At 47.9% G+C, this 14364-nt stretch overlaps 1 protein-coding gene across 1 annotated transcript in view; it reads right to left on the bottom strand.

Annotated features, from left to right (window-relative positions):
- Positions 1 to 1246: 1246 nt before the first annotated feature.
- The window catches only part of cdk5 (cyclin dependent kinase 5), a 47593-nt gene continuing 34475 nt past the window's right edge, over positions 1247 to 14364 (bottom strand). Inside the window, exons 11-12 of the mRNA XM_085992199.1 lie at positions 8745 to 8825; positions 1247 to 3137 (exon numbers count right to left, since the gene is read on the bottom strand). Of these exons, the coding sequence (XP_085848325.1) occupies positions 3051 to 3137; positions 8745 to 8825 (168 nt within the window). The 3' untranslated portion in view covers positions 1247 to 3050. The remainder of the gene's footprint in view (positions 3138 to 8744; positions 8826 to 14364) is intronic.

Below are 14364 nucleotides of genomic sequence, written 5' to 3'. Positions count from 1 at the left end.
GAGAAGGTGGTGGTGAGCCGCCTTCTTGAACCGCTGCAGTCCGTGTGGTGAAGGTACTCCCAAGTGCTGTTAGGGAGGAATTTCCAGGATAGTCACCGTGACGATGAAGGAACGACGATATACTTCCAAGTCAGGATGGTGGGGAACTTGGAGGTGATGGGTGTTCTCATGCGCCTGCTGCCATTCCTTCTAGGTGGTAGAGGTACTGCGTTTGGGAGGTGCTGTCGAAGAAGCCTTGGCGAGTTGCTGCAGTGCATCTTGTAGATAGTACACACTGCAGCCACGGTGCACCGGTGGTGGAGGGAGTGAATGTTTAAGGTGGTGGATGGGGCGCCGATCAAGCGGGCTGCTTTGTCCTGGATGGTGTCGAGCTTCTTGAGTGTTGTCGAGCTTCTTGAGTGTTGTTGGAGCTGCACTCATCCAGGCACGTGGAGAGTATTCCATCACACTCCTTACTTGTGCCTTGTAGATGGTGGAAAGGTTTTGGGGAGGTAGGTGGTGAAACACTTGCCGCAGAATACCTAATCTTTGACTTGCTCTTGTAGCCAGTATCTATGTGGCTGGTCCAGTTATGTTTCTGGTCAATGGTGACCCCCAGGATGTTAATGTTGGGGGAATTTAGCAATGGCAATGCCATTGAATGTCAAGGGGCAGTCTGCGCTCGTTCAATTCTGGCCTCTTGAGCATCCCCGATTTTAATCGCTCCACCATTGGCGGCCGTGCCTTCAGCTGCTTCGGACCCAAGCTCTGGCATTCCCTCCCTGAATGTCTCTGCCTCTCTCTCTCTCCTCCTCTAAGATGCTCAATAGAACCTGCCTCTTTCACCAGGCTTTTGGTCACCTGCCCTAATATCTGCTCATGTGGCTCGGTGTCCAGCTTTGTCTGGTAACACTCCTGTGAAGCACCTTGGAACATTTTACTACATTAAAGGTGGTGTATTGTTGGGGTTGTTCGCTAGATTTAACCGGTAATATCGACCAAGTTCACCTTGGTAACAGAACCACTTAATCTTGATTATCTGCCCATAGGATTGAATCATTGATTGTTTGTTCCACCAGTGGAGCATCGTGAGCCAGTCTCTCAGTGCCGTTCTTTATTCTGGGATTAGGTGAAAGGCTTGTGTGCAATTCAGAGGATAAATGCAAGACTCCCAAGTTTTTCAGAGCCTGTCGGGATAGAGGCTCTGTATCGGTTAGATGAAATCTCGTGTAGTTTGTTACGGTTTAGTATTAAGAGAGTTATCAAAAATGTTCCACCTTTTATTAATGGCTTTGCACCTGAGGAGGTATAAAGTTTTACAATCCAGTAAAATCTGCCGTATTAATTTTCCACTAAAGTCTCCCATTTAGTTCTGGTTTGTAGTTTGTACAGAGTGCTCATTTTTCTGTTATCCAAAGATTAAACAAACACAAAAAGGGCTTGTATCAATTCAGTGCCCTAAATTACAGCAACAAGTGCTTCTATTCGATCCCCAGGCAACACTACATTACCAGAGTAAAAAGTGAGCGTTTGTTCACCGGAGGGGTATTTGGCACTGAGCCTGGCAGCAGTGTCTGCGGAGCCCCGGTACTCGGGCTGTGGATGTGTTTACCATTTAGGGCAGAAGCTGAAACAGTGACCCCTGGATCATGAGCTCCACAGAAACACTTCACTCAGTGTCAGTGGCATTTGGCAAAAAACAAAAGTGCTCAAAACACACACACACACACGAGAGCGAGCATGTTAACACGCAGACACACAACAGCACACATGATGACATGCAACAGCACACGTTAACATACATTAACACGACAGACATGCAAGAGCACACATGGCAACACATACAATATAACAGATGCAAGAGCGCACAACACATACGTGCAGCAAAAACACGCATGTGTGAGAACATAAAGACACAAGAACACACGCAAAACAAATAGTTTCACAACATTTCTTTCCCCCCAAAAAGTGCTTTCTCTCATGATAAACTGTACAGAATTCTAACAAAAGCCTTCTAGAAAAACCACAGAGGTTCTGTGCTCCGATTCTACACTAATACTTCACTCAGTGACATTATATGGCAATCAACAAAAGTCTGCAATACACACAATTACATGGTCACACGGGATCCGTGACAATGCACGGGCACAGGAGCACACGCAATGACACACACACACACGGGAGTGTACACACGATAGCAGACACACAACACACACCATAACAGACACGCAAGAGCATACATATAGTAACACACAGACAAGCGAGAGCACACATGAAAGTGCACATCAAGAAAGAGACAGGGCAACACATGATAGCACACGCAACAGCACACATGGTGACACCTGCAAGAGCACACACGGTCATGCAGCACGCATATGCACAAGGACACACATGCACAAGGGCACAGACACGTTCACAAGGATACACACGACATGCATGCGCACAAGGACACATGTACAAGGGCATGCAGACACACGTGTACAAGGACATGCAGACACACGTGTGTACAGGGACATGCAGACACACGTGTGTACAGGGACATGCAGACACACGTGTGCACAGGGACATGCAGACACACGTGTGCACAGGGACACAGACACGTGCACAAGGACACGCAGACACACGTGTGTACAAGGACATGCAGGCACACGTGTGTACAGGGACATGCAGACACACATGTGCACAGGGACATGCACACACGTGTGCACAGGGACACAGACACATGTGCACAAGGACAGACGCAAAACAGTCAATCGTGCAAGTTTCACACGCTCTCTTTCCAACCCAAAAAAGTGCTTTCTCTGTCTCACAATAATCTGTATGGAATGGTAACAAAAATCCTTCGAGGAAAACACACCGAAGCTGCAGTGGGAGTCTCATTCTCAGGAGCCCCGCCCACAAAGAGGTCACCCCAGCTGTCCGTCAATTTAGTTGCTACAGCGACGAGACGTCTGGCGATGGGGATGGGAGGCAGCTCGACTTGCGGTTGGTTCCTTCAGGCCGACATGCAATGAAGAGTGGGCAGTCCGGGGGCAGGTGTCTGGGGCAGAGCCAGGGCTTCACATTGCCCATTAAGGGGGGCAGAAATCAGCAAAGTAGGGATGCTGCAAGGCTTCCTCAGCTGAAATCCTTTGCACTGGGTTACATTTCAACAGGTTCTGTAAAAAAGACACAAATATATCTTAAGGCAAAGACAGTACGATTATAGACACCATCCTTTCACAGCGGAGGTTAGGGGTCAAAGCTTGGACAGAGGGACAGGATTGAAGCTTCCTCCGGAAGGGTCCTGCATGAGATGACTTTAGGTGGGCTCGACACAGTTCCAAACAGGCCACCGCCCACAACTGACCCGAGTTTGGTAAATAAAGGACGATCTCACTCAGAGGTCGCAGGCTGGGTATGGTGAAATGGAAAATGTCACAATGGTGTAGAAGAGGCGGGAGGGCGCAAGTCTCAGACTAGAGCTAAAGCACATTTTTCGGACAGTGTAGAGGGAGCTTTACTCTGTATCTAACCCGTGCTGTACCTGCCCTGGGAGTGTTTGATGGGACAGTGTAGAGGGAGCTTTACTCTGTATCTAACCCGTGCTGTACCTGCCCTGGGAGTGTTTGATGGGCCAGTGTAGAGGGAGCTTTACTCTGTATCTAACCCGTGCTGTACCTGCCCTGGGAGTGTTTGATGGGACAGTGTAGAGGGAGCTTTACTCTGTATCTAACCCGTGCTGTACCTGTCCTGGGAGTGTTTGATGGGACAGTGTAGAGGGAGCTTTACTCTGTATCTAACCCGTGCTGTACCTGTCCTGGGAGTGTTTGATGGGACAGTGTAGAGGGAGCTTTACTCTGTATCTAACCCGTGCTGTACCTGCCCTGGGAGTGTTTGATTGGACAGTGTAGAGGGAGCTTTACTCTGTATCTAACCCGTGCTGTACCTGCCCTGGGAGTGTTTGATGGGGACAGTGTAGAGGGAGCTTTACTCTGTATCTAACCCGTGCTGTACCTGCCCTGGGAGTGTTTGATTGGACAGTGTAGAGGGAGCTTTACTCTGTATCTAACCCGTGCTGTACCTGCCCTGGGAGTGTTTGATTGGACAGTGTAGAGGGAGCTTTACTCTGTATCTAACCCCCTGTACCTGCCCTGGGAGTGTTTGATTGGACAGTGTAGAGGGAGCTTTACTCTGTATCTAACCCGTGCTGTACCTGTCCTGGGAGTGTTTGATTGGACAGTGTAGAGGGAGCTTTACTCTGTATCTAACCTGTGCTGTACCTGCCCTGGGAGTGTTTGATGGGACAGTGTAGAGGGAGCTTTACTCTTTATCTAACCCGTGCTGTACCTGCCCTGGGAGTGTTTGATTGGACAGTGTAGAGGGAGCTTTACTCTGTATCTAACCCGTGCTGTACCTGCCCTGGGAGTGTTTGATGGGACAGTGTAGAGGGAGCTTTACTCTGTATCTAACCCGTGCTGTACCTGCCCTGGGAGTGTTTGATGGGACAGTGTAGAGGGAGCTTTACCCTGTATTTTTTTAAAATATACATTCACGGGATGTGGGCGTCTCTGGCAAGGCCAGCATTTATTGCCCATGCCTAGTTGCTCTTGAGAAGGTGGTGGTGAGCCGCCTTTTTGAACCGCTGCAGTCTGTGTGCTGTTCGGGAGGGAGTTCCAGGATTTTGACCCAGCGACAATGAAGGAACGTTGATGTATTTTCAAATCAAGATGGTGTGTGACTTGGACGAGAACTTAGAAGTGATGGTGTTCCCATGCGCCTGCTGCCCTCGTCCTTCTAGTGCTAGAAGTCTCGGGTTTGGGAAGTAGCCTGTCGAAGAAGCCTTGGCGAGTTGCTTCTGTGCATCTTGTAGATGGTACACACTGCAGCCACAGTGTGCTAGTGGTGGAGGGAGTGAATGAATGTTTAAGGTGGTGGATGTGGTGCCAATCAAGCAGGCTGCTTTTTCTGGGATGGTGTCAAGCTTCTTGAGTGTTGTTTGAGCTGCACTCAGCCAGGGAAATGGTGAGTACTCCTGACTTGTGCTCTGTAGATGGTGGAAAGGCTTTGGGGAGTGAGGAGGTGAGTCACGTAATAGGCTTGCCAGCAAAGTTGAAGCCCATGGAATGAAAGGGACAGTGGCAGCATGGATACGGAATTGGCTAAGTGACAGGAAACAGAGAGTAGTGGTGAACGGTTGTTTTTCGGACTGGAGGAAGGTGTACAGTGGTGTTCCCCAGGGGTCGGTTCTAGGGCCACTGCTTTTCTTGATAAATATATTAATGACTTGGACGTGGGTGTACAGGGCACAATATCAAAATTTGCAGATGACACAAAACTTGGAAGTATAGTGAACAGTGAGGAGGAGAGTGATAGACTTCAAGAGGACATAGGCTGGTGGAATGGGCAGACACGTGGCAGGTGAAATTTAACACAGAAAAGTGCAAAGTGATACATTTTGGTAGAAAGAATGAGAGGAAATATAAATTAAATGGTACAATCCTAAATGAAGAGAGAGACCTGGGGGTATATGTGCACAAATCGTTGAAGGTGGCAGGGCAGGTTGAGAAAGCGGTTAAAAAAGCTTACAGGATCCCGGGCTTCATAAATAGAGGCACAGAGTACAAAAGTGTAGAAATTATGATGAACCTTTATAAAACACTGGTTCGGCCTCAACTGGAGTATTGTGTCCAATTCTGGGCACCGCACTTTAGGAAGGATGTGAAGGCCTTAGAGAGGGTGCAGAAAAGATTTACTAGAATGATTCCAGGGATGAGGGACTTCAGTTACGTGGATAGACTGGAGAAGCTGGGGTTGTTCTCCTTGGAGCAGAGAAGGTTGAGAGGAGATTTGATAGAGGTGTTCAAAATCATGAAGGGGTCTGGACAGAGTAGATAGAGAGAAACTGTTCCCATTGGCGGAAGGGTCGAGAACCAGAGGACACAGATTTAAGGTGATTGGCAAAAGAACCGAAGGCGACGTGCGTAAAAAAGTTTTTCCGCAGCGAGTGGTTAGGATCTGGAATGCGCTGCCTGAAAGGGTGGTGGAGGCAGATTCAATCACAGCTTTCAAAAGGGAATTGGATAAATACCTGAAGGAAAAAAAAATGCAGGGCTACGGGGAAAGGGCGAGGGAGTGGGACTAGCTGAAGTGCTCTTACAGAGAGCCGGCACAGGCTCGACAGGCCGAATGGCCTCCTTCCGTGCTGTAACCATTCTGTGATTCTATGATTCAGTCGCCGCAGAATACCCAGCCTCTGGCCTGCATTTATGTGGCTGGTCCGGTAGAGTTTCTGGTCAATGGTGACCCCCAGGATGTTGATGGTGGGGGATTCGACAATGGTAATGCCGTTGAATGTCAAAGGGGGGTGGTTAGACTTTCTCATGTTGCGGAGATAGGTGTGGCACAAATGTTACTTGCCACTTATTAGCCCAAGCTTGAATGGTGTCCAGGTGATACTGCATCCATGTCATGCTCCATGCGGGCACGGACTGCTTCATTATCGGAGGAGTTGCAAGTGGAACTGGTGGTGTTGGTTAAGCAATAAATGTTGGCTCTTTTCAAAATAGTGCCATGGGATCTTTGAAACATACAAGATTCTGAGGGGGATTTTTAAAATGTTTTTATTTGTTCACGGGATGTGGGCGTCGCTGGCGAGGCCAGCATTTATTGCCCATCCCTAATTGCTATGGAAAAGGTAGTGGTGAGCCGCCTTCTTGAACCGCTGAAGTGTGGTGATACTTCTTTTTTGTAGCGGTTTGTTACAACGGATTGGCTCGCTCAGCCTATTTCAGGGGGGCAGTTAAGAGTCAACCACATGGCTGTGGGTCTGGAGTCACATATCGGCCAGACCGGGTAAGGACGGTAGATTTCCTTCTCTAAAGGACATTAGTGAACCAGATGGTTTTTTTTTGTTTTTTTTTTGACGACAATCCGGTAGTTTCATGGTCACCATTACTGATACGAGCTTTTTATTCCATAATTATTTAATTAACTGAATTTAAATTCCCCAGCAGCCGTGGTGGGATTTGAACTCACATCTCTGGATCACTAGCCCAGGCCTCTGGATTACTAGTCCATTATGCTACCGTACCCGTATTGACAGGGTAGATGCTGAGAGGTTGTTACCCTTGGCTGGAGAGTCTAGAACCAGGGGGCACAGTCTCAGGATAAGGGGACGGCCATTTAAGACTGAGATGAGGAGGAATTTCTTCACTCAGAGGGTTGTGAATCTTTGGAATTCTCTGTCCCAGAGGGCTGTGGATGCTGAATCGCTGAGTATATTCAAGACAGAGAGCGATAGATTTTCAGGCACTAAGGGAATCAAGGGATATGGGGATAGAGCAGGAAAGTGGAGATGAGGTCGAAGATCAGCCATGATCTTATTGAATGGCGGAGCAGGCTCAAGGGGCTGTATGGCCGACTCCTAATTGTTATGGTTTTATAGATCCCCCTAAACAGAAAGACAGATCCTCGGTTTAGAGAGGAAGCCTTGCATTTCTATAGCGCCTTTCATGACCTCAGGACGTCCCAAAGCGCTTTACAACCAATGAAGTACCTCTGAAGTGTAGTCACTGTTATAATGTAGGAAACACGGCAGCCAATTTGTGCACAACAAGATTCCACAAACAGCAATGTAATAATCTGTTTTAGTGATGTTGGTTGAGGGATATTGGCCAGGACACCGGGGATAACTCTCCTGCTCTTCTTCGAATAGTGCCATGGGATCCCGGAGAGGGCAGACGGGGCCTCGGTTTAATGTCTCATCCAAAAGACAGCACCTCCGACAGTGCGGCGCTCCCCCAGTACTGCCCCTCCGACAGTGCAGCGCTCCCTCAGTACTGCCCCTCCGACAGTGCGGCTCTCCCTCAGTACTGCCCCTCCGACAGTGCGGCTCTCCCTCAGTACTGCCCCTCCGACAGTGCGGCTCTCCCTCAGTACTGCCCCTCCGACAGTGTGGCGCTCCCTCAGTACTGCCCCTCCGACAGCGCAGCGCTCCCTCAGTACTGCCCCTCCGACAGTGCAGCGCTCCCTCAGTAGTGCCTCTCCGACAGTGCGGGGCTCCCCCAGTACTGCCCCTCCGACAGTGCAGCGCTCCCTCAGTACTGCCCCTCCGACAGCGCGGCACTCCCTCAGTACTGCCCCTCCGACAGTGCGGCGCCCCCTCAGTACTGCCCCTCCGACAGCGCAGCGCTCCCCTCCCTCAGTACTGCCCCTCCGACAGTGCGGCACTCCCTCAGTACTGCCCGACAGTGCAGCGCTCCCTCAGTAGTGCCTCTCCGACAGTGCGGGGCTCCCCCAGTACTGCCCCTCCAACAGTGCAGCGCTCCCTCAGTACTGCCCCTCCGACAGCGCGGCACTCCCTCAGTACTGCCCCTCCGACAGTGCGGCGCCCCCTCAGTACTGCCCCTCCGACAGCGCAGCGCTCCCGTCCCTCAGTACTGCCCCTCCGACAGTGCGGCACTCCCTCAGTACTGCCCCTCCAACAGTGCAGCGCTCCCTCAGAACTGCCCCTCCGACAGTGCAACGCTCCCTCAGTACTGCCCCTCCGACAGTGCAGCGCTCCCTCAGCACTGCACTGGGGGAGTGTCAGCCTGGATTAAAGGTTCGAATCTCTGGAGTGAGACTTGAAACCACGAACTTCTGACTCAGAGGCAAGAGTGCTACCCACTGAGCTGATACTCGCTGACAAAGTAAACTGGATGAGTAAACAAATATAATTTCAATGGCTAAGTATCTGATCTTCCCCTGGGTGCTGTTCCAGTGTCTCAGAATGCGTGACTCACCTGGAGCAGGTCTCGCCCAGTAGTGTTGAGCTTCGGAACGACATTTAATAAGGATGTTGTCGCCGGATACATGGGATATGGCTGGAAAAGAACACACAGAGTCAGGGATTCATTAAAAACTTACATCCAGCAATGCAGGGGTTATCCAGGACGGGGCAGGGGTTAACCTGTTTCATTCGCAACTCCTCAGATAATGAAGCAGTCCATGCCCGCATGCAGCAAGACCTGGACGACGTTCAGGCTTGGGCTGTGAGTGGCAGGTAACATTTGCGCCACACAAGTGCCTGGCAACGACAATCTCCAACAAGAGAGGGTCTAACCACCTCCCCTTGACATTCAACGGCATTACCATCGCCAAATCCCCCACCATCAACATCCTGGGGGTCACCATTGACCAGAAACTTAACTGGAACTGTGTGGCAGAGCAGAGCAGAGGCTGGGTATTCTACAAGGCACAACTAAGGAGTGTGATGGAATACTTTCCACTTGCCTGGATGAGTGCAGCTCCAACAACACTCAAGAAGCTCGACACCATCCAGGACAAAGCAGCCCGCTTGATTGGCAGCCCATCCACCACCTTCAACATTCACTCCCTCCACCACCGGCGCACTGCGGCTGCAGTGTGTACCATCTACAAGATGCACTGCAGCAACTCGTCAAAGCTCCTTCAACAGCACCTTCCAAACCCGCGACCTCTACCACTTAGAAGGACAAGGGCAGCAGACGCATGGGAACATCACCACCTACAAGTTCCCCTCCAAGCCACACACCATCCTGACTTGGACCTGTATCGCTGTTCCTTCACTGTCGCTGGGCCAAAATCCTGGAACTCCCTTCCTAACAGCATTGTGGGTGTACCTACACCAACGACATAGATAGGACAAGGAAGGAGGTTCTGCTGAGGGAGTTTGAGCAGCTAGTGGCCAAATTAAAAAGCAGAACCACAAGGGTAATAATCTCTGGATTATTACCTGAGCCACGAGCGAATTTGGCTAGGACAAATAAAATTAGAGAGTTAAATGTGTGGCTCAAAGACTGGTGTGGGAGAAATGGGTTTTGCTTCCTGGGACACTGGTACCAGTACTGGGGCAGGAGGGAGCTGTTCCATTGGGACGGGCTTCACTTGGCCAGTGCTGGGACTAGAGTCCTGGCGGATCATATAACTAGGGCTGTAGAGAGGGCTTTAAACTAACTAGTGGGGGGAGGTTCCTAGAGAGCAAATAATAAAAATGACAACAGAGAAGGTCATAGACTTAGGTAGCAGTGGGGAAATTAAAAACCAGAGCGTGTCAGGAAGGGGCAGAAGGTATGGAGTAAAAGGTAAAGTAATAAAAAGGGCAAAAGCAGGAACTAAGTGTCACAAAACATATTTGAAAGTTCTCTATCTGAATGCACGTAGCATTCGTAACAAAATAGACGAGTTAATGGCACAAATAACTACATATGGGTATGATCTTGTGGCCATTACAGAAACATGGCTGCAGGGTGACAATGCCTGGGAATTAAACATACCAGGTTATTCAACAATCAGGAAAGACAGGCAGGAAGGAAGGGGAGGTGGAGTGGCTATGTTAATAAAGGAAGGAATCACTGTAATACAGAGAAATGATATTGGGTCAAAAGATCAGGATAATGAAACAGTTTGGGTGGAGGTAAGGAATAATAAGGGGAAAAAAACACTAGTGGGCGTAGTCTATAGGCCTCCGAACAGTGGCAACTCTGTTGGACGGTGTATCAATCAGGAAATAGTTGAGGCTTGTAATATGGGAACATCTATAATTATGGGGGATTTTAACTATCATATTAATTGGACAAATCAAATTGGGCAGGGCTGCCTTGAGGATGAGTTCATTGAGTGTATTAGGGATGGGTTTCTTGAGCAGTATGTAACTGAACCGACCAGGGGGCAAGCAACCTTAGATCTGGTCCTGTGTAATGAGACAGGATTAATTAAAAATGTCCTAGTAAAGGATCCCCTTGGAATGAGTGACCATAACATGGTTGAATTCCATATTCAATTAGAGGGTGAAAAGGTTGGATCTCAAACAAGCGTGCTAAGCTTGAATAAAGGAGACTATGAAGGTATGAGAGCGGAATTGAGTAGAGTGGATTGGGAAAATAGATTAAAGTGTAAGACGATACATGATCAGTGGTGTACATTTAAGGAGTTATTTTACAACTTCCAAAAAAAATATATTCCACTGAGAAGAAAAGGGTGTAAAAGAAAAGACAGCCATCCATGGCTAAGTAAAGAAATTAAGGATAGTATTCGACTAAAAACAAGGGCATATAAGGTAGCCAAATCTAGTGGGAGGATAGAGGATTGGGAAAACTTTAAAAGACAGCAAAAAATAACAAAAAGATTGATTAAGAAAGGGAAGATAGATTATGAAAGTAAATTAGCAAAAAATATAAAAACAGATAGTAACAGTTTTTATAGTTATATAAAAAGAAAAAGGGTGGCTAAAGTAAATGTTGGTCCCTTAGAGGATGAGACCGGGAAATTAATGGTGGGAAATATGGAGATGGCAAAAACACTGAATGAATATTTTATATCAGTCTTTACAGTAGAAGACACTAAGAATATCCCAACACTGGACAAACAGGGGGCTAAAGGGGGGGGAGGAGCTAAACACGATCAAAATCACTAAGGAAGTGGTACTCGGTAAAATAATGGGACTCAAGGCGGATAAATCACCTGGACCTGATGGCTTACATCCTAGGGTCTTGAGGGAAGTGGCGGTAGGGATTGTGGATGCATTGGTAATAATTTTCCAAAACTCCCTGGACTCGGCAAAGGTCCCGGCAGACTGGAAAACTGCTAATGTAACACCCTTATTTAAAAAGGGCAGTAGACAGAAGGCTGGAAACTATAGACCAGTTAGCCTAACATCTGTGGTAGGTAAAATTTTGGAGTCCATTATTAAGGAGAGACAGTAACAGGACATTTGGATAATCATAATTTAATAGGACAAAGTCAGCATGGTTTTATGAAGGGGAAGTCATGTTTGACAAATTTGCTGGAGTTCTTTGAGGAAGTAACATATAGGGTGGATAAAGGGGAACCAGTGGATGTAGTGTATTTAGACTTCCAAAAGGCATTTGACAAGGTTATTGCTTAAGATAAAAAATCACAGGATTGGGGGCAATATTCTGGCATGGATAGAGGATTGGCTATCTAACAGAAGGCAGACAGTTGGGATAAATGGTTCATTCTCAGACTGGCAATCAGTAACTAGTGGTGTTCCGCAGGGGTCAGTGCTGGGTCCCCAACTCTTTACAATCTATATTAACGATTTGGAGGAGGGGACCGAGTGTAACATATCAAAGTTTGCAGATGATACAAAGATGGGAGGGAAAGTAGTGAGTGAGGAGGACATAAAAAACCTGCAAGGGGACATAGACAGGCTAAGTAAGTGGGCAGAGATTTGGCAGATGGAATACAATACTGGAAAGTGTGAGGTTATGCACTTTGACAGGAAAAATCGTAGAGCAAGTTATTCTCTTAATGGCAAGAAACTGGAAAGTACTGAAGTACAAAGGGATCTGGGGGTCCTGGTGCACGAAACTCAAAAGGTTAGTATGCAGGTACAGCAAGTGATTAAGAAGGCCAATGGAATGTTGGCTTTCATTGCTAGGGGGATAGAATATAAAAATAGGGAGGTATTGCTTCAGTTGTACAAGGTATTGGTGAGACCGCACCTGGAATACTGCATACAGTTTTGGTGTCCATACTTAAGAAAAGACATACTTGCTCTCGAGTCAGTACAAAGAAGGTTCACTCGGTTAATCCTGGGGATGAGGGGATGGACATACGAGAGGTTGAGTAGATTGGGACTCTACTCATTGGAGTTCAGAAGAATGAGAGGCGATCTTATTGAAACATATAAGATTGTGAAGGGGTTGGATCGGGTGGATGCGGGGAGGATGTTCCCGATGATGGGTGAAACTAGAACTAGGGGGCATAGTCTTAAAATAAGGGGCTGCTCTTTCAAAACTGAGATGAGGAGGAACTACTTCACTCAGAGGGTGGTAGGTCCATGGAATATGCTGCCCCAAAAAGCTGTAGAAGCTACATCATTACATAAATTTAAAACAGAAATAGACAGTTTCCTAGAAGTAAAGGGAATTAAGGGTTACGGGGAGCGGGCAGGAATTTGGACATGAGTCTAGGTTTGGATCGGTCATGGCCCTGTGGGTAGCGGAGCGGGCCCAGGGGCCGTGTAGCCTGATCCTGCTCCTATTTCGTGTGTCTAATTCTGTTAGATTCAGGAGATGGTTCTGTGATAGTGGATTGGCGGTTAGGATCAGATCAGCCATGATCTTATTGAATGGCGGAGCAGTCTCGAGGGGCCGATTGGCCTACTCCTGCTCCTATTTCTTATGTTCTTATATGGACTGCAGCGGGTCAAGGCGGCGGCTCACCACCATCTTCTCAAGGGCAATTAGGGATGGGCACTAAATGTAGGCCTAGCCAGCGACGCCCACATCCCATCAATGAATAAAAAAAAATGCGCGCTTCTCGAATCTTTTCGAAGGGCGCCTGAAACACTCGGTGAGCTGAGGCCAGATATTAACGGGAAAACTACTTTAGTTACAGACACGCAAGTGGACCTAAAGAGTAAAAATCAAAGCAAATCCCACTCCTTTCACTCCTCTCCTCAACAACACAATTCTCTGTTGAAACTCTGTGTCCAGCCAGGGGGAGGGGAGGATTGACTTGATCCCAGTAGGGACAGGGCAAATGGCCTGTTGATAAAACTGGCTAGCTCTCCTCCCAACCTGGGTTGTGTTAACCTGCTGTTCTGAAATGAATGAGGGCCAATTTAGCTACTCGGCCTGGGATGAGACAATCGACCCTCTTACTGGATCACTGAGGCAGATGGTAAGACAGCACATTTCGCAAACTGGCCCGTCTGGTTTTAATACACATCTTCAATCCCTGCAGTTAACATCGCCCCCTTTTTAAACCGACTCAAATTCACTTTGTTTGAAAACACAACACTAAAACACAATTCAATCCCAAAATCCTTTCGATCTGGAATCATAGCGTTACATAGAAATTATAACAGGCCGTTCGGCCCATCGAGTCAGCGTTGGTGTTTATCCTACATACGAGTAGTTCCTCTTTGCCTTCCTCACTGTTTTTACAACTTCTTTCCTAACCTTTCGTATTCCCTTTTGTCATCCTCTCCTTTATTGTCTATTACTCAGTGTATGCCTTTTTCTTTAGTTTCAATGTTACCCATATCTCTTTATTCAACCAGAGACCCACAGAATCAGCTCACAAACAACTGATCTCGGACGATTTCTCACTCATTCCCACTCTCGCTGGAACATAGGAACAAGAGGAGGCCATTCAGCCCCTCGAGCCTGTTCTGCCCTTCAATTAGATCATGGTTGATCTGTACCTCAACTCCATTTACCCTCCTTTGCTCCATATCACCCGATACCCGCTCTCTTCCACCAACTCTGTTCTGGAACCCTGAGGGTCTGGGAGACCGAAACAGATTCCTGTTCCCTACCATCAGAAGTCCAGTTTCAAGCCCAGTCTTGGACTGATCTCGAACACTGTAAACAAGCAGTAATCCTAATCCTATGTCCCGCCCTGTTCCCATAT

The sequence above is a fragment of the Somniosus microcephalus genome, chromosome 7, assembly GCF_052327205.1.
Source record: "Somniosus microcephalus isolate GS21.2 chromosome 7, FLI_Smic_1.0, whole genome shotgun sequence".
Classification (NCBI taxonomy): Eukaryota; Metazoa; Chordata; class Chondrichthyes; order Squaliformes; family Somniosidae; genus Somniosus; species Somniosus microcephalus.
The sequence above is the reverse complement of the archived record's forward strand: the minus strand, read 5'-3'. Positions and strand labels throughout refer to the sequence as shown.